The 24,759-nt window shown below is 43.0% G+C and overlaps 1 protein-coding gene across 2 annotated transcripts; it reads left to right on the top strand.

Moving 5' to 3' along the window:
* Positions 1-996: 996 nt before the first annotated feature.
* Positions 997-22,523, top strand: kcnj5 (potassium inwardly rectifying channel subfamily J member 5). 2 transcript variants are annotated; one of them, XM_047594940.1, is made up of 5 exons: positions 997-1,172; positions 10,242-10,321; positions 12,918-13,306; positions 13,514-13,791; positions 20,192-22,523. In XM_047594940.1, exons 2-5 carry the CDS (start codon positions 10,259-10,261, stop codon positions 20,575-20,577), a joined length of 1,116 nt encoding a protein of 371 aa, XP_047450896.1. In that variant the 5' UTR covers positions 997-1,172; positions 10,242-10,258; the 3' UTR covers positions 20,578-22,523. The 2 variants fall into 2 exon arrangements, with proteins under 2 accessions (XP_047450896.1, XP_047450895.1); XM_047594939.1 differs by having other exon boundaries at positions 12,918-13,791.
* Positions 22,524-24,759: the final 2,236 nt, after the last annotated feature.

Genomic DNA, 24,759 nt, shown 5'->3' with positions numbered 1-24,759 from the left:
CGTATAGGAACAGAAAAGAAGATGGCCTGCGCGGTCATCAATCTTCCAGACTCAAATGCAGGAAGCACACGAAGCGCCATTCTTGCGATGGCTGCTTCTGTTACTCCTCCCCCACTTGTCATTATCTCACTATCTTCCACTTGGATCTCACTGTCATTACTCCTCCTCTGTTACGTTGAGTCAGTATAATTTTTTCTCTATATCATGCTAATAACATCTCAGTGTCAAGTACTCATCCGTCTGCATGTGTTTACTATACACCTGATTGCATCCACTTCCTGGTTGATAAAAATTCAAAAGCAAAAACCACAAAGAAAACACTGCAAAGGTATATTTCAGATTTTTTCTGTAGGCATCTTTTAGTGAATTATACGTTCTGCCTTGTGAGGAGCTGGACACCACCCTCGATTTGCAAGAAACTTTGGAACTAATATTCTGGGTCAAAAGGTCCCCTGTCCCTCTTTTACCGCATCCCTTTCGCTCAGCTCTTGTACATCTTTGTTCCCCTCCTGCTCTCTCTTTGTCTCGCCCCGCGTGCTTTCCTCTGCCTCCGCTTTATATCTCTCGCAAACCCCCGGGGATTTTCTTCAACTGCAGTTTTAGAGCAATTGATTATACCATACTCCTCTCCACCGTTGCTCTTTTCCGGACTGCAGGTCCAACACACGTACACACACATCTCTCTGTTTACCTACCTCTTACTGTACCACTCTCCTTGAATTTTCTGAGCACAATTTCTCTCTGGCTTTGTAGCAAAGAAACAAAAACATGTGATACACACACACACACACACATACACACACACACACACACACATATATACTGTATAGACACACACTGGTGCTCTATGCAAATCGGTTCTCTTGTATAAATGAGAACACATGCATATTGAGATCCTTTCCATCTCTTCTTGCATCCACTCTCACACTCTCTCCCTCTCTCTCTCTCTCTCTCTCTCTCTCTCGCTCACACACCAGCACAGCCAGACCCCCCTCTCACACTCGAGTAGATAGAGAGCAGCGAGGAGCAGAAGGAGCTGGATGGCAGGAGGAAGGCAGGAGCGCCGATTGTGATTGAACAAAGCCAGGAGAGGAGTGCGCAGTCCTGGGGAGAAAAGCAGCTGTGAAATGCCTGGAAGGGAGCCCGCCAGCAACTCCTGCAGAGACCTGAAGGTAAGACTCGTGCACTGCCGATGGAGAGGGGAACAAAAAAAAAAAAAAAAAGAAGAGACAGAGAGAGGAAGGCAAAAGAGGAGAGGGGAGGTTGTTTTTTTTTTTTTTTTGCAAAGCCGCTGATGCATAACACGACCGTGGCACCGCATCCACGCTGCCTCCTCTCCATTTGACTGTGGACTGCCTTGCATGCTGTGACTGCATTATGTGTGTCGTTGCAGAGTGAGAGATCCCATTTGGAGTGGGTCGCCGAGTCAAAAGTGTGCGTTACTTGAGGACAGATCATGAACTGTGAGCGTGAGATATGTAGAAACCACGGCACAACGGCAGATAGCGGGAGGAGATGTGAGATAATGCGAGGCGCTTCAAGAGCCAGAGAGAACGAAAAGGAAAGTGTTGCTGGAGAAAAAGTGTCTGGATAGCCCTCCTCCTCCTCCTCCTACTCCTCTTCCTCCACCTCCTCCATCAGCCACACAACCTATATCATCGCATCTCGCCTCTTTCATCTCATGTCACTGCAGAGATTCATAGATCATCAACATGCATCCCCTTGCCCTCGCGGCGGGGGCAGGGCACTCAAAAAGGCGATGAATTTCTCTGACGCAAGCGGAGAAAAGCCTGTCAACACTCGTGCTGTTTGCGCCGCGCTGTAGTTCCCTCACCGCCATGCAGGAGTTTCACAAGCGCAGCAGCAGCAGCAGGAGCGAACCTAAAGTGAACGTGCATCCGCGGGTCACTGTGAGTGCATGGGTGGAGGATGGGGGTCCTGCACCGCTGACACACAGCGCAGCACGTTTTAACCCTTGTGTGTTTTCCTACGTTCAATAAAAGCGGGAGGCAAAGCGACGGGCGCAGGGTGATGATGGCTGCTGGCGGGCTTTTCATGAATATTGTACTCTACACCGAAAGCATTGAGAGAAAATCATTTGTATTGATTCCCTTGAAACACTCTCCTCTGCCTTGAGGATTAGGGGCGCCCGCTTATACGTGCAGTGAAACTACGGTAGCTCCAGTTCAGTGCGCTTCCGCAGGACGCACGTCTCCGGAGTTGTTGCTGTAAAACTTTGATGACAATGCGGTGGACTTAGCGGCCGCGTCGACGGGGCGCAGTTCCCCCAGAGCTCCAGCCCGTCCTATTATTACCTCTTCGCAGGCATGTCAGGATGGTGTCAAGGCAGTGTGCGGATTCACTCATCATTTTTTAATATCTGCTCTTGGGCACCAGGAGGAGGAATGACTAAGTGCGAGCCACCTCTGCTCTCATCGTTAACCACATTTTTACAAATCGCATAAAGTCAAAGCCAGCAGAGCTAAAGAAAAGAGGGCAGTCCCCTCTGACAGGGTGATTTCTTAATGCCAGCTTTGCACCAAAACCTGCCCGTCTGCCACACGCCACGCTACGTTTATCACTGTAATCTAACGGGACCGTGCCCACAGCTGAACTGTGATTTAAAGAGTGCACGGGGGGTGTTGACACAATCAAAGGCACGTAACGCTCTTTGGCAGATGGCCTTTTGACCTTACTATCAGCGCTACCATTGTAGCCACACCTCAAGGCTGCTCACCTCCTGCTCTGCCGTTCTGACGTCCCTAACAAGTGGACAAAGGAGGGCAAAGGGCAGGTGTAATGCATAGCAGGACCTGATGGAGGCTAATTAATGGGATCTGTTTATTTAGTCAAGGCTGTTTTTCTCTAGGGGATGTTCAGGAAAAGCTCCAGTCTTCAAGCAGATCCACATTCGCTAATACCGCAGCGAGACGTTTGTGTCAAGAGCTTAGCCAGGCGTGAAGCTTTGTTTTTTTTTTTTGTGTTTAGCCTTTCGGGAAATGTGCATGTCAAAAATACAGGATGCTGTGGGGCTGTTGGGCCTACATGCAAATCCCTTAATTATGCAGCCATATTGAGTAAGTTGTCATCTGTTCAAAAGTCGTAGCCTTGCACTTTGTGAGACGTCCGTGAACGCAATTCAATCTCGCGCTTTGCAAAGATAAGCAGCGTAACATTTCTTATGCAGCCTCGTGTTACCCCAAGGTAAATCACTCTGTTTATGCCCTCATAAATCTGTAGCCAGTTCAAATTGGTTTGTGACTACTGTATTTTAAAGTGTCGCCCACGATGCTTACAAACCAAATTTATGGTGCAGCCCACTCACCGCTCCAGCTGCAACTTAACAACGCACGTATTTCCCCCGACGGTCCTGCCGCACATAGAGCTGATACAGTGAAGAGAGATTCTGCTCCGGCCTACATGCAGCACAAACAAACTTCCGCCTCCTGTTCGGCTGAGATGTTTGTTTCACATTTGGTCTTTAGTTTTTCCTCCACACCTTCACCAACACAAGGGGGCTTGATATGCGCGCACATCCACAAAGGCCCATGAACTACTATCTGGCTAGATTCTGCACTTGTAATGGTATAAAATAAGCTTGTCTCGGGTCACCTTGGTCTTGGCACCAGTCAGTGCGTCAGCTGGTTTGGAAGGCATGGCATTCATGGAACAAAACTACCCGGTTTCCATTTTGACAAATGTGAAATTGCATTCTGGGATATACAGTACATCACATCCTACAGGTTAACTGGCTCTGAAGAATGTTCACAATGGCCCCAGCTCTTATCTGTCAGCAGCAGGTTTTATTCCACAGAATGAAAGTTTTACAGCATCTCAGCATTGCTCCGGGCATATCCGGTGGGGCTAAACCAGCCTGTATCTGGAGTTATTTTAAGCGTGGAGGATCCCTTGTAGTGTTAATCACTGCAGACAATGGCCGATATGCGGTGATTTTTCATGACCAGCTAATAAGCATAGTCGTCAGGCCAGCTGAACTAAATCACACAAGGGGTTACTGCGTGATGATGTGCTGCATTCATACATACATACTGTGCAGTGCAGACCCCATATACACATGCAGATATGGATACAGTGTAATTTCTTGTATGACTTAATTTCTTGAATGACTTAATTAAAAACACTTCAACCACGCTAATTGGCCAGTATAACAAATGCCGTGATTTGCATACACTGAGACAGAATGACAGCTCCACTCACGTCATGGTACACAGCAATTCATATTATTCAATGACATTTTTTTTAATTTTCCCAGAACCAATGTACATTAATCAAAATCACTATAAGTGGATGATTTAGCTCCGCATACATTAAACAGCGGAGAACATCCTGTTCCTACATGCACATTAAGCTAGGATTTTGCTAATCAGTGCAGCATCATAACACATGCAAACACATGTGCTTGCAGGTCCACGCTACATCTGGAGACAAGATGTGTGGGACACGTTTGAAAAGTGAACATCTGTCACCCAGGGGGAAACACTTCACCGTGCATTTGCAGTTCATTAACACAGACGGATAAGCAAAATGCTTCCCAGTTAAAAGATGTGTTCTTTTGTTTTGCTTTGTTTTGTTTTAATCTGACGTGTTTATCCAAAAGTGAAGCGATCTCTGAACGCCTTTTTTCAACCCCTCACATTTATATAACCTCATAAGGCTTATTTGCACCATGTCATCCGCTGCAAGCAACCGAGGTCTAAGCTCATCACAGCAGGACACCTGAACACAGAGCGCGTTACTCCGCTGCTCCGTCAAACAACATTAACAAAATTTAACAGGATAATAACCTCGTTTCTGTCTGACGTGGTATGTGCTGACTATAGAGACGGAGGGTCCTCAAAGGGACAAGCGCGGGGACACAGCGAAGCATGTCAGGAATTCCAATCAAGATCATTTGACCTTTGGCTCCTCCAGGATTCGCCATGCGCTGCTTGGCTCTGCAGCCCCGCCTCACTCTGCCCACAGCCTCCCATCCTCCCATCTTCCCCTGCTCTCCCGTCCTCTGCATCAAGGTGGAGCAGATTAATGAACTGTGTGCGGCGTAACAGGATTAAGTTTGATGCAGAGGATCTGTATAAGTGGATCTAATTTCTAAGCAATCAACAGATAAGTTTGTTCAGGAGAACAAATGAGGCGTCGGCGAGCGTGTCCACCCACCCAGCCTCGCACGTCCTATGTCTTACTCCGTCACGTCTCTCGCGCTCCGGGCCAGCATGTTTGAAGAGGGTGTTACTTAGTCCTAGCAGGTGTTGGGTTTTAATCCCATCCACTCCCACTCTATCAGAAATGGGAAATTATAGCCACCGCTTCTTTTTTTAGACTTCATCGAACCAAGATCCCGAAATGCATAAGAGCAATTCTTGGCTTGGAAAAACTCTACGCGTTCTCCAAGGAACTGTGCACAATGCACTGTAAGCCTGCGACTGAACGGCGCGCGAGGAAGAGGATGTACGCGAGTGCGAGACGGAGAACAAGAGAGAGAGAGAGGGGGAGATGGACATATCATTAGGGAAATTGTTTCTCCAGTGTGAGTCAAACGTCTCGGTGCGGCAGTGTCACTCCAGAGAAGGTCGTTCAAGAGAAGGACACAACTGGATACACTCAGCTCACTATCGGGCAAATGGGAAAATGGCAGGAGAGGAGGGAGAGGGGGGATGTTAAGGTTGTGTGTGCGTGAGTGTCTGCGTGTGTCTTTGCCGGGCCTGGAGCCAAACTAGCTGGGGACGTTTTTAGTCATTTGACCCACCCGACCTCAAAGTGTCATAAGTGAGCAGCGATAGGGATGAAGCCATGTTATTTTATGGGACAATCTTAGCCCGGGACATAATCATGACAGGTCCAGTAATGATGACTCAAGGGAAGGATGAAAGGAGGCTAAGGAATGAAGGAAACAGAAAGTTCTAGCACTACCATGGAGAAAGATATACATCTTAAGGAGTGAACTTGGAGAGATGGTTGATATTTTAGTAATCCAAAAATCTTTTACTATTCTCTCCCCTCTCGCTATCTATTTTTCTCCGCCTTTCCAGTGTCAGCACCGTATTTGATGAACCAACAGAAAATGGCAAGCCATGACCTCAAAATATATGGATGAGTGCCCACTAATAGTCAGACTTGTATTGTAAACTATGAGGGATACAGCTGAGTGTGCAGCATCGTCCTGCCATTTGTAACCCTGCCTTACGCAGTGGCAGGGTCACCACCAAACAGAGGAACAGAAAAAAAACATCAGACGAGAGTCTCATCTGTATCTGAAAGGAATATATTTTAGATATATTTAGTGGAAAGTCTGATGAATAGTTATACCCGGCGGCAGAAAGCAGCATGCTCAGCATTTGCAAAAGAGGCACTTCTGTGGAAATTACAGACAGGAAAGAAGTTGCGTCCCCACCGACAGGAAAAGCTGAAGCGAAAGTCTCCATATAATGGGAAATAGGAAAAGTAATTCACAGAATGAAAGAAGTATCCCTGCACAACTTGTAATTAATCTGTTTCAGTAGCTTTATTGGTGAGTTGGTGATTAGTATTGATAAAAAGATCCGCTACTGGCTCAATTACAAGGTCGCTCTGAGTTTTCAGGACTGCACGCAGAGCTGACGACACAAGTTTCGGGAAGTTCAGAAAATTAGAAAATTAAATCACAAAGCGAGCGCTGTTCACTACAAGGGCTGAGACCCTGGGGGGAAATTATAGCTCTTGCCACAGGTTAGAGAGAAAAAAGGAACATTTCGCTGTGCTCTGTACAGATCATTGTCTGCAGCGTGCAGCGTCAGCAAATAAGGGCAATATATGTACTCTAGATATCCCTTAGGATGCAAGTTCGCTGGTTTACTAGTAGCTCTTGGCTTTAAGCACAATGGAAGAGTGCTCTTGTTATCAGGACACAAACACAATTCAGCCAAAGCGTCCTGTCACTCTCCTGGTAACACGATAAATGCTTGTTATCCTCTTAAAGCACAGAGATAAACCACCCCAGCTGGTACCCATGTTCGAACACCTCTCATTTGGGCTTGTTGAATCTAGCTACCGCGAATAGACACCATAATTATAGCGTTGCTGAAAATACACACAGGTCTGGAAATCTCCGGGGAGTCATGTTTAATTCATGAGAGAGCGTAAAACGAGTCAGAAAGCGGGACCTTGCGACCCCTTTAACGTATTCTGCAAGGTTTTGTGGAAGGCTTTGTGTGCGTCCCGCTCCTCTGCTGTCTGTCTTTTTTCCCCCCCCTGCTCAGATGCCTGTCACGTCACTCTGCCCTTTGCTTTGGACCATCCATGTCAACACTACATTCCTGTGTGGATCTGATTTGTGACGCAGTCCTCTCACTTCTCCACGCTCGCTTTTGAATTCCCTCCGCTCGCTTGTCAGTGATCAAATAGAGTAACATCAAAGACAGATGACAAAGAAATGTCAGATGTTGTTGAGGTCAGGAACCAGTGATAAAAGTAATTTACCCACTCTCTTTCGCTTGGGCGGTTTCAAGCCCCCCTGCATCCCCTTGTTGTTTTAGTAAATTAAAAGTAGTTGATTTTCAAACAACACCCAGGGGCTCTATAAGATAATTGCCTCTTGTGGAGATCCAGAGGTGTTGTAAGATAGCTGCTAAAATTAGGGCTTTATCTGAGCCTCTTCACACACACACTCACACCCCCACTCTCCTCTATGGCTACAGCCGTGGCTGTTATTAAATCCCATGTCATTCAGGAGACAATGAAAGTGTTCCCTTTCTACTTCTGCTGTCACTTTGGACCTCACATAACAGATGTTTAAAAATACATGCTTCAGCATAAAACTCAGGAGAAGAGAACTACTCATATCCCACTACAACGTGACTGTCAGCACACCATCTAGGCGCTCCAGTGGAGCTAAAAACAACCTCAGATGTACACTTGTTTCATATTAGATCAAATGTAAGGTACGCGACAACTGGATTTTGCTGTGACAGGGTATTTGTTTTTCCTCTTTCCAAATGATTAAGATTGCAATCACTGCCTTTCACTGGAAGGACACTGTGGCCATGCTGGAGAAGTGTGAGAGCTGTTTGTATGCAGGGAGCTGTGCGTCTACATGTCTATATGTGTGAGGGGGGCACATTTAGTTGCAACAAGGCAAGGCTGGAAATAAAGAGCCTTTTGGGAACATTATACCATAAAAAAGGAGCCTGCATCATTGCAGAGCAAATTACAGCTGACACTAGGTCATCTCCCATATGTTGTTGTCAGCTAATACCTTATTTGCATTGGATTGTGAGACAGCAGCAACTCCATCTCCAAAAAACTAACTTTGATTAATTTGTTGCAACTCTTGGAAATAACAATTTGCGCGCCTCGAGCAAGTTTATGTCATTAGTCCCACGCATGGTTAGGTTTAGGCAACGCAATTTCTCACTCTGTCTCCTGATTCAGTTCTGCCAAACGTTCCCTAACCTGAACCAGTTCAGTGAAAATCTCAATCACGTATTATTACCACTGTGGATGCTGTTCAGAGAACAAGTGAAATATCACAGCACTGCTTACGGATTACTGCCACCGTGCTTAACTCCTCACTGTGGCAAAGCTAGCATATTGATAGCAGTATGTACAGCATTTTTCAAATATAGATACTAGTTTAGGAAATGATGATGGTGGTGCTGAAGGAAAAGCTGAAATAAATATATTTAACCTCTTGTTATCTCTTGTACCTTCGTGTTAAAAGGGGTCAGCTGAGTTGAGTTCACACGTCTGAAGGGGACGCCTACCTCTGGAGGTTTCCCAGGGATGGCCCACTGGGAGAAACCCCAGAATCCATTAGAGGGATTATAAAATCCACATTACTCTAAAATGACCTGGGAACGCCTTGGGATTCATCATGAGGAACTAGAATGCGTTGCTAGGGAGATGGACATCTGGAGTACCATGCTTAGCCTGTTGGCACCAAAACAGGACTTCAGATAAGCAAATAAAAATGGATGAAAGAGTGACTAGATCGACAGAGAATTTTATCATCAGAAGTCCCTGAACGTGTCTTGATAAAAATGATCAGCCACTCATGTGGTTTTGATGTGACTGTGACAACTGTTACTGTGGCAGTTAACATTATGACAGTAGAAGTTAATAACATTGACCATCCTATGACAGTGCAATGTTTTGCTGGGAAACTTTCGGATCTTGCATTCATGAGGATGTTACTCAGACATGAAGCAGCCACCTAGACCAGACCAGACACCCCAACCCCATAGCGAGGACACTGCTTGAACAACTCAAAAATGAAGAAAAAGAGCACAGTGTCAACCTGGCCTCCAAATTCACTAGATCCCAAACTGATCATGTATCTGTGGGGTGATTCACCTCCACTCAACCCATAAGACCCAAAGACCCCCACTAACAACATTCTGTTGACACCATAGGAGACCTCAGAAGACCCATGTCCATTCTCTGAGGAGACACAACTGTTTTGGAGGTGACCTACACTAGATTAGGAAGGTGGTCATAAAAATGATGACTGACAAGTGTAGTTAGAATGTAGCTGTATTATAAGAGAGAGCTGAGTCAGATCTTTCATTAACATACAGACTGTCATTCATGGTTAAATGGATTGTAGTGAGTTTTAGAAATGAGGACATTTTTTTTTAATGAATGTCTCTTGTCAGATTATGTTGCAGACTCTACCTGATTTTTGGTTAAAGCTGTGAAAATTTTATTTAAACCTCAACACGTGATTTGGGGCAGTCAGGGCGTAATAGAAACTCCCTGAAAAGGTCTGTATGACAGAAATGTGTATTTGTACTAAATGTTAAAACCAACACAAAGTCAAACACCTGACCTTTGAAACCTCACAGTTCAGTCAGCTCTAACGGGTTTCTATTAGTTCTGATTATACCGGCTGGCAAATAGTGACATATTGGCAAATTAATGCAATTTAAATGACAGGTAGAAAATAACGTGCTTGGAGGTGACATGGTATATCAATACAATACAGGTAGTTCAGACAAAACGTGTACTATTTAAGCAAAGCCTGTTATTGAGACGGCAGAGGGTTAAAAGGTTGAAGGTCTAATGGATTAGGTTTGCATTCGTGCTCTGATAATACTGTAGATTTGACCTTTGTGCCTGTTGTATTGGTTAATGTTGTTGAGACATAAACTAATACTGCACATGTCGGCCTCATTCATGCAATACATTATAAATGGGAACATTTTAAAGCCTAACTTTGAGTGGCTAATATACTCTCTTGTGTCCTACAGGTGAGCTTCAGCTGAGGATGGCAGGAGACTCTCAAGTCCTAATGGACCACAACATGGAGATAGGAGTGACACCTGAACAGGTAAACTGTGTAGCCAATATATTTGACCTAACTGCAATACTTAATACAGTATTTGCATAACTAAGAGAGACGAGATTTGAACTATGAGAGAGCTGAGAAGTGGTCTGAAATCATTTCAACATTGCACAGAGGAGCTGTAACTGAGAACACAATAGTTAATTTAATATCTGATTAAGACCATGGGTGAATCATGGACTGCCAGCCATAGGTTTTCTGAAGAGAGGTTTTGAACCTCTGCTCCAGCACTCGAAAAGAAGTGAAGATGTGGAATTGAGTTTAAAGGGAACACCTGAGCACACAGCAAGCAAATGTCACTCAAAGTGTTATATATCATGTGTGTTTCTGCTGTAAAATGTGACATTTTAACGAATCGTGAATAACGAATCATGAATAAGTTATTCAGTTGAGAAACTGCAGTTATTTCCACTGTGGCTCAATTTCTGAGCACCAGAGGCTGCTGCTTGGTGTGAATAGAGAAGGTAATCCTCCAAAGAATTCACAATGAGAGTGTGTGCACGTCCTACCTCCTGCACACTCCTCCGAGGCGCGTACCTGAACCAACTGCAAATCATTTGGGGGAAATGGTGAATGAAAGGTTGCGCAGTGGTGGGTCTCCACTAAGACTATATATAGAAAAACAGATGGAGAAGATAGAGAGAAATAAGAATGATTGGTAGGGACAAACATGTGAGTGACAAATTGATGTAACGACTGGTTAAAGGGCTGCTAGGTACACAGTAGATGTGCGGCAGAGAAACTTCACAGGTTAAATAAGATCTACAGACTAAATCTTAGCCCTACAAGGCGTGACCAGATTTGTTTCAGTCGGGGAGATGAGTGCACAATAAAGTTTGCATGGCAGTGGAGATGATAAGGAAAAGACTCCACACTCCCTTCCAGTAACAGATGGTGGAGTTGTGCGTGTTATCTGTCCTGATTTCCCTGCTGATTGGAACTTATACAGTCTGCTCAAGCCTGACCAGAAAGACTCAATGAGAGAAAACCCCCACCACTTACTGTTGCCATGCAGACAGCTAATGAATTTGTTTATGGACCATCACCCCTAGGGACTGTATTGACAACAAAGGCCAAAGGCCGAGCAGCACTGCTTGTGACAGTTCATCCATCAGTCAATTAGCCCGTGGCGTAGTGTGGGAACGTACGGGACTATTTGACTTTCTTTCATTTAAAAGGTATGCACTAGCGATTAAAAATAATTCAGAAAGCAGTTACATACATGATCAGTGGAAAAAATCTGACTCCAAATGTGATTCAAACTGTGCCCTGAATCTCTGTTTGATCGAGTATCCCAGAGAATGGTCTGTAATGAGGGAGCTGATGACATTTAGTGAATGCATTGTCATCAAGCCACTAATTGCAATGCAGGTCAATAGGAATTGTCTTTCAGTTCTTCTTGGTTAAAATGTTTCTTGAACTGGATCACTTCAAATCAATATCTGAAAAATCGATGCATGCTGTACATGCAGAAGCACCCAGCCTGACATCTCAATGAAACTACTGTGTTGTTAATAAACCTGTCCTGTGCAAGCTCTACATTCGAGGGCAGTGCAAGGGCAGTGGTGGTGTGGAGCCTTAGATAATGTTCTTCCCTTCCTGAACTGTGGGAGCGATCATGCTAGTGATAAAGCAGAGGAGCAGCCAGTGCAAGCACAATAGGATGTACCTTTCCTGGTGATGTGAGCGAGACTCCGGAGGGAAATGGATCACAGGTGTCCGATTAGCAGCGAGAGGCTTGGAGGGCACATGAGATGTTTTCTTGCCCTGGCACAAAGCATTTCAATTATCAAGTGAGACTGGAAACTGTCAATGTCCTTGGACTGTTTGAAGAGGTCCCTTTCAAGTTTGCGGTAGTTTAGCCCTTTATGGCTGTATGAATGAACATGTCCAGCCATAAGGATGGCAGAGAAGATAAAGAAACTGTCTTCAAGTCGTTGATGGACAGAGACACACTTTTTCACACCTGTATGTACAAGAAAGCTACTCTCTAGAGGAGTGCATCGTGTATCCCTGGATATATATATAATTTTAAAGGATAGCATCTATTGGGGAAGGATGGAGGATGTGTTCCTATCCAGGCCTGCCAATGCCTCATAGCGAACGAGGGGAGGGAACACAGGGGACAGGCAGGGAGACAGGGCACAGCTGTGGAGCCAGATCGCCTCGCTGGAGCAGGGCCAACATGGACAAAGACCTGTGTGTCCTTGTGTTCCTGTTGTGTCCTTACTCTGTGTTTCCTTTTTTTTGCCCTGTATGTATGAATACATGCACCGCCACCTACAATGTCATTGTCGAGCAGCACAGAGACGTGACTTGCTCATAATTTGATTTGCCTGCCTGGCAGCAACTCACAGCAACGTGATTTGGTGAAGTCTGGAAAAAAAAAAAAAAAAAAAAAATCACATAAGAAAAGGTTAACACCTGCATCCTCCAGTACAAATTCATTACAGCAGAAATGAAAACCTTATGTTCTTTTTACAGTTCTATACTTTTATCCTCTTTGCGTAGCGACTTTTTTGACCTTCCCTCTCTCCCTTTCTGTGCCACTCTCTGTCTTTATCTTTCTTCTCCAACATAGGTGAAGAAGCTTCCCAAACACTTGAGGGAGGCTCAGATCTCAACAGAGCGAACCCACTTGATTTCTGACCCTGCAAAGAAGCCACGTCAGCGGTACGTGCAGAAAGATGGAAAGTGCAACGTTCACCACGGAAACGTGCAAGAGACCTACCGTTACCTCAGTGACTTGTTCACTACGTTGGTGGACCTACGCTGGCGTCTTAGTCTCTTCATTTTCACACTGGTCTACGTTGTCAACTGGCTTTTCTTTGGGTTTCTGTGGTGGCTGATCGCGCTCATCCGCGGAGACCTGGTACACGGTGACGAGGAGGGCTGGACCCCCTGCGTGGAGAACCTTAACAGTTTTGTCTCAGCCTTCCTATTCTCCATTGAAACGGAGACCACCATCGGGTACGGTTATCGTGTAATCACAGAAAAATGCCCTGAAGGTATTATACTGCTATTGGTGCAGGCCATCTTGGGTTCCATTGTTAACGCCATGATGGTGGGCTGCATGTTTGTCAAGATCTCACAGCCAAAGAACCGTGCCGAGACCCTCATGTTCTCACACAACGCCGTCATATCGGTACGAGATAACAAGATGTGCCTGATGTTTAGGGTGGGCGACCTGAGGAACTCTCACATTGTGGAGGCGTCAATCAGAGCAAAGCTGATCCGCTCGCAGCAGACCAAGGAGGGGGAGTTCATCCCGCTCAACCAGACTGACATCAACATCGGCTTCGACACGGGAGACGACCGACTGTTCCTGGTGTCACCACTTATCATCTCTCATGAGATCAACGAGAAGAGCCCCTTCTGGGAGATGTCCCTGGCACAAATGGAGAAGGAGGAGTTTGAGATCGTGGTTATCCTCGAGGGCATGGTGGAAGCCACAGGTATGAAGAGGGTTAAAACTATGGAAGGAAATGGATAAGAGAGGGAGATAAGTAGAATGGGAAAACATAAAGATGATGGATAAATGGACGGAGAGAAAACAGGAAATGTTAGATGCAATGGAGGATGGATGAATGGATGGTAAAGCAAAAGAGGTTTACATGTTAAGATTTATTTTGTAAAGGTGAGGTACTTGTAAGTGCTGCAGATTGGAAACACTGTAATGGATGGAAAGACAAAAGACTAAGTGACGCACTAAGTGAGGCATAAATGATATTAATGCATTTCACTTCAGAGTGCAGATTTAAATGAGCATTTTTATTTTAATAATTCCATCACAGCTGACAGATTAAAGCAAATTCTTTTTGAAAGATGATGATAGTTCATTGCATAAATTCTACAATTCAGTCTTCAGCTACACATTTTTTATTTCTATATATATATAAATGTGATATATATTTTAGTATTTGGTAGATCATCCGAGGCGGCTGGCTTGTGAGACATAGAGACAACCACCTTCACATGTGTGCCCCCATTTCCACTGTTGCTACTTCAAGGTTATGTCTTTGATACTGTTTATTTCCAAATGAATGAAGTGTAGCTACCCACACCGCTGGTCTGTGTTTTGGGTAAAGACAGGGCAGTCCTGGAGAGTGCTTAAGGCTGGTTACATTTACATGTGGTAGACATGACTAGGTGTTTCTGTAAAGTTCCACAAAGCTCCCGTTTCCCAGCTTTCGACTATAGTCAAGGCTTCAAAGGAGAGAAATGGAACTGCCTCAACATTCAATACAGAAACCTTAACAGCATGTTGGCCCACAGCTATCTAATTTGTTTTCTGCGTGGCACTGGCTAAATCAAGTATTGTTTGTATGCTTAAGCTGCATTGTTTAATGGTCTTTGTTGTGAGACTAATTATAATCCTCTCATTTTAAATACAATGCATTATACATGCTATTAATTTACTTTACTGGACTTCATCGTACTTTGCATGAGTAAATCACAAACACTGGTCGATTAGAAGCTGTCAGGCTCACGGACACATAGATATACACAGCCAAACCACCAAACTCCCTGACATGGTCGGACACGGCTTTGCATTCATATGAATACTTCTGCTCTATTTTATTTCATTTTTTTTTTCATTTTTATTTTTTTATTATTATTATTTTACTCCTTTTTTTTTCTTCCCTCCGGAGCAACAGTCGTCATCATTCTTCTTGCTCACGCCACTAGATACTTGACTCAGGCATTTATTATTACCGGCAGAGGCCACGGTATCGTGCAGCGGTTATGTAGTCACCGCCCTTGACCGGAGGGCAATGCAACTCATCAGACCGTTCACTTACACTTCCTTTCTCTGCTAACCCCAATGAGACTTATTAAAAGAGCATAAATCCTGGAATTATTTATTCACAGCAGTTTCCCATACCATTTTACTTTCATAAGTGTCCCTCAGCTTTAACTGATGATACTTCCACCTTGCAAAACATCACATCATAGATACATCATAATGTTAGGTTGTAAATATTTAAATGTGGAGCCAAACATCGTGAAGAATAAACGTCTATGGCTCAATATGCAGTGAGTAATGATCTCATACATTTATGCCATCTGGGAAATATTCAGGACTGCATCCAATGACGATTTCTATTCATTTCCCGGGCGTTAAACGTCGCAAGCAAACGCTGAAATATCTGCTGCTTCAAAGTCAGGATGCTGTCACATATTTGGGTAGTGACAGATAAGTGGGTGGTGAATGTCATAGTTCTCTCCTTTGTTTGTTTGCTGCTTTGTGAAGAGCCTGTGGTTTCCACATAATTGTGACTCTGGAAATCACTAACAACAGGGCCTCCCAGCGCATGTGTGGTAAAAAAAAGTAAAACAAGAGGATGACTTGTTAAAGAACGCTCTGCCCTCCTACTTGACGCCACACTGTAATTGCACTAATGAAGAATCATGGAGTCAGACGGAGGCAACATACAACACACTCAATTACATGTTCGCGGTTAATGAAAGAGTTATAAAACTTCCCAATGCAATCAATTAAGCAGTTAGATTGCATTCATGTGCTTAATAGACTCTGCATTTATCATCATGCAACACAGTATAAAAACCTCTTACACAACTTTGAGACAAATAAAAAATAATAATAATAATAATAAGAAGAATCTAATCAAACCTTTATATTGAATGTTTAGTTTTAGGTTTTATTTCAAAATTGCTTTCCTTCGCTGTAGCAGTCAGCTGCCACAAAGGGCAATGTACAGAATTCATCTTTCAGACTGATTTAATTTACACTTCATTTTGCTGACTCCCTTTTATATAAGGCACATATAAAGTACAAATATAAGTCAAAGAAGAATATATATTATTCACAATTTTCTCAAAAATTTGCCAAGGCGCTGCACTGCATTTGACAGAACATTAGTTCTTTCTCCATGGATGCCTTGGCAACAACCAAATTAAATTCTCTTATATCACAGCCATCCACAAATAACAGACTCTAGATGTATATGCATATACACTGGCATCTTTAAGAGGATAATTGCTTTTTAACGTTTCACATTTTGCTCTATGCAAATCATGATTAAGCTACAGTTTATTGCAACATTTCTGGTGCTTCTTCAGCTGTTCCGCAGGGACAGTCATGTGTGCCAGTGTTGCTGACAACAGACCTTGTTTTCATTATTTAGGTGTCTCTGAACTGAGCTTTTGTGCCCGCTTTCTTTTACAGTTAGTTATTTATATATGAAACAAGTTCTTTTCATGCCATTTCTCAGAAAACAAAACGCATCTTGCATTAGTATAGTTGCTGTATAAACAAGATTGTCTGAGTTTTTTATTTTTTTATTTTATAACTTTGAGGAAAATCCATTCAAACAGACGCCTGATGCAGGGCTCTGTAATTAGCTGCTAGCCACGGTTTATCCACAAAGAAAACCGAGTATGAATGTACAATATATAGGGGCCAAAGATATATTTTCTAAATGCATATAGAGCTACCATCAAAATGAAACATTAAAACCGTAATATTAACCGTGAATATGCTGGCAATACATTTTCATTATGACTCCTGTTAAAGATGTTTTTTGCTGGTTAGATTATTTTCTGTTTAATCCACCTATCACCACTGGTAACTGCTGGTCTAGAGTTTACAATTCAAAACTGAACAGTTGTCACTCCTGTGCATTTTGAGAAGACTTCACACTTGTTACTATGTGTCCTCTGTCCTCTCAGGCTGTCCTTCTAGTCAGGTAGCAGGTTTCATTACAGTTCACGCAGTAAGACAAGGAAAAAAACAGAAGTCACTTTACAGACCCTCAGCATCGTGTCAGGCTGCCAGATTACGTGCAGATTCAATGCGTAGTCAGCACAGGACATGCAAACACAGACAGGAAGCCTCGAGGAAAAAAATAACAAAAGGCACCACAAAACACAAGAGCAAAATAAAGCAAGAACAAATGAACTGATTCTTCAGATGGAGGACCTGAAATGTCCTCTCCAATTACTTTATTTTGTGATAATCATTAACCACATCTCTAGCCAACAACAAATGAACATTAGCCCTTTATAGATTAGATGTCTCTTCACAAAAGTGGTGGAGACAAAACGAGAGAGAAATCTTTGTTTTCAGTCTGTGTCTCCTTCATGCCAAAGAGCACCGGTCTCAGCAGTATTTAAAGTTTTTCATGGAGTGCTTGTCTGAAACTATTTTTTTTAAAAAAACAAAATAGTATTAAAACATGGTTTTCTTCTTCTTCTTCTGCAGTCATTTTTGAGCAGAACATCCCAAGGTGTTAATGACTAAGAGCAATTTAGTCACCTCACCTGGGGCCCTTTATGAATTCACACTCTGTACAGTTAATACCAAGCTTCAAGACCCCAACCACTGACTGGCCCAACAGTATCTGCAAGGACATGTCAACTTCAGCACAGCAAAACTTGGGGAGGGACAACCAAAACTTTGCCCCAGGAGGATTTAGTCACCACATACAGGTGGACGTTGGGCGGGGTTTACGAAATTCTACGACAGTGGCAACAGCACGCTATGGAAACAGCTACACCAGCAATGACGCTCTGACATTTTGCTACAGCAACATGCGTAGAGCATGGGTGTAACTTTCCACTTGCACCAGTTCCAATATCCTGGAAGTGACAAAGCAGCCATTATTTGAGTAATTAAAGACATCTTGTGTTCGACATGCGGTAATGCATGTTGAGAGAAAGCTACTGTGTCATGGTTGCACTGTTCATTTGCATACAAGTATTGAGCTTGGTAAGCTTCATCCTGCTTACTGCATTTGGTCTAGAAAAGCTTTCTGGCTGCTCTGGTTGTATAGGTGACTATAAGCTCAGTGTGGTTTGCATGCTGTGGAAATCCCCAGCTTTTTGTAAGTCAAGAGGCATCCATACACATTATCTCCTTTAAGGCACCCTTGTTTGCTCGTGGTTCCTTGCTTTGCGTCCGCTGATGACAGCAATTGCGATAAAAAAAAGCACTTAGGTCGAGCACACGTATACATATAATAATAAGCCTGCGCGGATGCTGTAACATTTATTCATTATAATGGCTGCTGCACATCTGCCAACTGTCAAATCCCGAAGCATACAAACACATCACGGCGCAAGCGTCCCAGTGATCACAACAGCCCGCAGCAGGCCGCATGAATCAAAAATAAAAACGTGGATTTTTCACAAAGGATGCAAGAGGAAAGAGACAAACCACTATTCTGTAGTCAAGAGCTTAGTAAATGGAAAAGGAAAAAGGGACACATTGCCAGTGAATGTTTGCTTCTGCTCAGAGGGAAAACAAAAAAAAAAAAACGTTAACTGTGCTACTATAGATCTCTAGCACATTTAGCATCCAGCAAGATAGCCTGTAGTCCATAACTGTGAATTGGCTCAGCGGCTTGAGCAAGCTCTTTATTTTTGCAAAGCATTCGCAAAATATGGATGTAATTTAAAAGCGTTAAGTCAAAAGGAACTGGACTTTTTTTTTAATAAGCACTCTATGGAATCAGCTTTACGCATTTGGACAGTTAAACTAAGAATTTCAAAACCCACACTTTAGATTAAATGGCAGCAACTGTAAAAGACACCATCGAAACACATCCATTAGGAAGATAAGGTTAAAAGTGGAAACTAGGCCACTCATGTCCACACCAATTTGGCATCTACGCCTGTTTAAGACCTGGATGTTATATGGGCTGTTGTGCACTTGGAGATTACGTAACTCAACAGCTGGGTGAATAAAGCATCTAAGGGAAGGGCAGTTTAAGTGATTAAACACTGTTTTAAATACTTGCAAGGGTGAGAGCTGTGTAAGCTGTTTTTGCGGTAACTTTGTGGAGACTTTGAGAGCTATAAATCTAATTAGGTCATGTGAAAGCAAGGAGTGAGAAATGGAATAAGGCTGACATTTCAAAGTACCAAGGAAGTTATAGATTGTTTCCAGATAAATATTTTATTATTCATGCTAATGTTGAATCTGCAACACAGAAGAGAGTGAGAGCATCTCTTACACCCACTAAGATTCTTACTTTACATAAGAATGGGGATTTATTTGGGATTCATGGCGTGCATTTTCTTTCACCGTTTGCTATTATTGTGCTTATTTGTTTCACTGTAAGCCATTAGCTACATGGTTGGCTTTCTGCAGCTCAGCTTCTTCACCAATTCTCCATTACGCACCACATATTTTGTCACTGCAGGAAAAACACAGGTGTAACTAATAACCCTGATAACCACTGTGGGTCCGCTTAGGTCAGCATGTTCAAAAGCACGGATTATACAAACTTCATGAACAGTGGCACCATTCCATTCATTGTTCCAGTACGGCAGTGGCTCAGCTATACCAGGATCTTGGATTAGATCCCACTAAATTGACTGCAATTGTTTTAAATTCAAGCCAAACTGTCTGCTGTTAGAAGATCTGTTGTTCATAGTTGCCAACCAGGCTAACTATTGAGACTACTTTTAAAAGATGGCGATCACCCATAGGTAAATGGTAAATGTAAAAGTAGAAATGAAAAACAAACAGTAAAGTTGTGGATTTAAATTGGTCGAAGCAAAGTCTTTCTGTCTTTCCAGTTGCAAAGCAATTGCAGCTGCAAAACTGAGTAGGCAAATGAGCCACTTAAGGAGATAAATATTCACAATTTGTGTGCAAAGTTGACGTGACATTTTAGCAGCCGAAAGTTTCTAAAAACTTTTCTGTTTAAAATTTTCTGAAAGGTTTAGAGAAGACACTGTGTGTACTTATTGTGTAGCCATGAATAATTAACTGATGCGGTCTTTCTTCCTCCCTACACATCTTTCCATCTGTGTGTGCGTGTGTTTTCCTGTCCACTCCCATTGTGTGTGCTTGTGGACACATATGCTTGCCCATACCTGCGACAGGGATGACATGTCAGGCAAGGAGCTCCTATCTTGACACTGAAGTGCTGTGGGGCCACCGCTTCACGCCGGTTCTGTCCCTGGAGAAGGGCTTCTATGAGGTAGACTACAACAACTTCCACGATGTCTATGAGACCAACACCCCCACCTGCAGCGCCAAGGAGCTAGCAGCCAAGCTTCGAGATGGGCCGCTATTGCCTCAGCTGTCGCTCCTCAGCCCCGAGCCTAAAATGCATACTTTTGACCCCCTGAACCGCCTGTCGAAGCAGGATCCGCTAAGCCAGGATGAGGAGAAGGAGGAGAGGGATTCAGTGGGTGACAGAGGAGAAACCAATGGCTCAGCAGCTGCTTTGGAGGAGCCGCCCCTTGCTGACGGACTGCCTGCTTGACTGGCCACGTCAGCAAATAAAAAAGAATAACTACAAAAAAAAAAAAAAAACAGGACTGGACGAGAGGACGTGACAACATAATGCTTCATTTAGTCAATGGCCAGCTTGTTCCATTGCAGCTCGTGGAGATATAAGAAACCTGTCTCCAGCTCCCAACTCATGCAATACTCCTCCACTAGAGTGGCAATCTATAGTATAGATTGGTTTTGTAGACAAGTAAGTGCACATACAGAGAAATGTACAGTATCTATATCTGAAACGTTCGTGGTTCGGGTTGCCTTTTTATAATCGTAACGACCACTTACTGCTATAAACACAGCAGCTCAAGTTGTATAATGTAAACTTGAGCTGAAACCGGTAGCCATGACAGCGCATCACGGGCTTATTATGGATACTCCAATATTCTCATTTTAGAGTGTGTTAATTCAGCTTCATTAGGGGAGAGTCTTGTAACTCAGCTCATGTGTCTGACAGCAGCTTCTGCTAGGTAACGGAGCCTCACTACTGAAGGGTTCCTTTTCTTTCTTTTTTCAGTGTGGGAGACTATTATTATTTCCTGTCTCTGTCGGTGTTGTTACTCTGTGTCAGAAAATCCCATTCACCCATTCAGGAAATGTACAAGGCTTCTAGTTTTCAAGAGAGGGCGAGAGGCCTTTTGTTTTCTTTGCCGCCACCTTTCCACACAGTTGTACTGTCGTAAGCGCTCTCATTGTGTGTGTCTGATAGAGTACCCAACACACAGGGAGCCTTGACCCAAAAGAAACCAGCTAGTACCTCATTTTATACTCATTTTCAGGGTTTTAAATTGACATTAAGAACTAGGCAAATGCTGGTAAAAGATATCTTTGCGGCTCACTTGACTCTTTTGAAAAGTTTATAGCTGGTTAAAGATTTAATTCCCCTTCCCATCACAGCTGAAATATTCATTTTGACCCTTTTTCTTGGCACATAAAGCACAATTTCCCATGAGGGTTCCCCAACGCTGACCTAACCATCCACCAACCCACCGGCTAATGCATGTCAGTCCTAGTTAAACGTGGCATTCAAATGTAGATTCAAATATTTATATGGAATATTTATGCTCAACTTCTATTTGAAACGTTCTTGATTTTTATACGCCGTACGGATGAATATTTCAAATGCTCCACAAGCTAAACGAAATCCTCCACGTATTATTTTATGTTTGTTTTGCTTTAGTTTTAAATATTTAAGAGATTCATTGTGGATATTTTTCACTTGGAGCAGAGTGTGGCTGATGATAGGAACAGGTTTTCAGTCTTATTTTAGTATCCGGCCATCTCAACACTTGCCTTTTTTTGGTTACGATCACCACTTTTAGCTTTCGCCTTATGATTTGAAGTCTCTTTTATCAACATACACTTGGTTGAATATGCACGCTGGCCCTGTTCCACAAACCAACTCTTGAGATTTTGCTTGATATGCAGTATTTTGTTAGCCTTGACTACTAATTCTAAGATGACCTACAAGGGCCATGATCTACAGTATTTTTTTAAAACTTTAATTTAAAGGAAGAGTTTGCATGCACAAATCAGCCCTCGTCTCCCCCTTCGTTCAGTTCAATGCAGAAACAAATACAGGGTATTTTCTAGGCATGCAAATTATGAGATTTCTACAGTATATTATCCGCTAATGTATTCATATCAAGTCATTACTTGTTGAAAGAAAAAAAGATCCTTGATACTTCAATCTCCCTCCTGTCATTAAAAATGTTTAAATTGCATTTGTTTTTGTTTGTTTTTTTAAAAAAAACTGAACTTTGTTCGTCCATTCAGTGTTTTTATTTTCACTGTGACATTTTGCACCTTACTATGTATACCATCTGCTAACAATACGTTTGTCATTAGAGAGAGATCATCTTTCATTGCTGGAATGTCATCTGTTTTCTGTGTGTTCTCATGGGAATAAACATAATATGGCTCAAAGAACACCATGTTCCTTTTAGATGATGTGTGCATGCATGACCGGATGTACGATATTGTGCGACTGTGGAGTCGTTTTTGCACTTAACTTTGCAACAGAGGATTTGTAGGGACACTCATTTAGGCAGACACGGTTCTCTATGTGTTGCGCTGCGACAAAAGGGCTAATTTAACTCGTGTGTCTCGGCGTAAAGCCACTGTGTCTTGCACACATGCTGCTTGAAAACTGGATTAGCTGTGCATCAAATCATGAAAAGGAAACTTAAGCAACCTTTAATTATCAGCACAGAACGATCTTGTCTCACACCAACGCCTGAGGCAAATACTGCTTCACACAGGCTAAGGAACTGATAATATCAAGGAGTTTGTTCCACCCCTTCCATGTGTGAATTTGAATTAATTCACTAAAACATGCCGGATGGGGCGGCACAGTGCTGTGGTGCTTAGGACTGATGCCTCACAGCAAGAAGGTCTGGGTTCAAATCCGGCTTTTCTGTGTGGAGTTTGCCCACCCTTCAAAGACGTGTTCATTAGGTTCATTAGGTTCCTTAGTGATTCTAAATTGTGAGTGTGAATGGTCGACTGGCGACCTGTTAAGGGTGTATGTCGCCTCTTGCCTGATGGCTGCTGGGATAAGCTCCAGCCCCCTTGCAACCCTCTAGAGCATAGGTCTTCAACAGGGGGTCCGCGACCCCAAGGGGGTTCGCAAAGGTACTGCAAGGGGGTCGCAAAATCTTTGGTTGATTAGACATTTCTTTTATATATATACTTTTTTTTTTTTATTATTTTCCCTGCAAATTTAACTATGTTAAATTATATTAATTTTTATAATTAATATTTTAGTAAAGTGATAAATGGAGGTGGAAGTCGTTATCTTTCGGTTAGCACTCATTCAGTGATACAGGAGCTGTGCACCCTTTTATAAAGAGCGCCACGCTAGCCAAGATCTGTCAATCTAAGCCTCCTCTACACTGTAGGGCCCGCCTCTGTCGCTGCTGAGCCAATCACGAGGCTGCATTTTACACACTGCTTCTGTCAGGTTCCCCACAATTGGCCTATTCAGTCCGGTGAAATCCCAGAGGCACTGCAATATTAGCAGAAGAGAAGCTAACAGTGCAGCGAACTCCAGCCAAATACTGAGGCCAAAATGGGTCACTTTGTCACTTGAACAAAAAATAGAAAGAAAAAAAATGATTATTTGAACCTATTATCTGAATAGCTTCATTTTGAACGCAGAATGATAATAATAATGTATATGTATAATTTGTACAAGGCTGAGTTCAATACAGAACACATATAGTAAGTAGAGGGTCCAAACTCAATCTCTCCATTAGTTTTTGGGGGTTCTTGACCTGAAAAACATTGAAGACCCCTGCTCTAGAGGACAAGTGGTTATACAAGATGAGAATGAGAACATGCTGAATAAGCACTGGTTTCTCTGGACTGTCTCAGAACTGTTTCTGCTGGAGTCAACAGGACATAAGTTAGGACACGTATCAACACACATCTCATTAAAGTTTGAAATATAGACGGCAGAGTGACTCCGGAGCGACTCCAGACGAAGCCCACAAAAATCTTGTAATATGGACTGCCTTTCAGCCTCGGAAAAGTTCTTGGATTTGAAAGAAAATATACACTTTCAGACATGAAAGCTAATACCGTCTGAAATATGTTGCCTTTAAACATTTGCTCTGCACAATTTGTGTCCAACAACACAAATTCTTGGAATCCCATTTTAATTCCAGCTCTCATGAGACTGGGCTGCACACGTACAGGGAGATGCATCAAAGAAAACGACTGGCAGACAGATAAAAAAAAAAACAAAAAAAAAAAAACACCACACCTATTAACTGTTGAGTAGCGACAGAGCAAACACTGCAGAAGTGACAGGGGTTATAACATTTATCCAGCGTCTACAGAAAACAAACAGCCACAAAGATAAAACACGATGTTACATGTGGCAGCCAGTGTGCCATAGAAATTCACTGAATCACAGCAATGTGCTGTCAAGGCTATTCTTGTCCAAGCCATTAAATTTGGGAGCTGAATCGTCAGCAAGCTGACAGACCCTGATTCAAATCTGAATAATGTACGATGAGGAATATAATGCACCCATTGAATGGTGCATTGAAATAGGTACCCAGGGCAGGTGCATGTGGGTTAGCGCGTGTGTGTGTGTGTGTGAGAGAGAGAGACACACACACAGAAGGAGAAAGGAATGGTCATAATAAGGCATCACAAC

This window comes from Mugil cephalus, chromosome 9, assembly GCF_022458985.1.
Source record: "Mugil cephalus isolate CIBA_MC_2020 chromosome 9, CIBA_Mcephalus_1.1, whole genome shotgun sequence".
Classification (NCBI taxonomy): domain Eukaryota; kingdom Metazoa; phylum Chordata; class Actinopteri; order Mugiliformes; family Mugilidae; genus Mugil; species Mugil cephalus.
The sequence above is the reverse complement of the archived record's forward strand: the minus strand, read 5'-3'. Positions and strand labels throughout refer to the sequence as shown.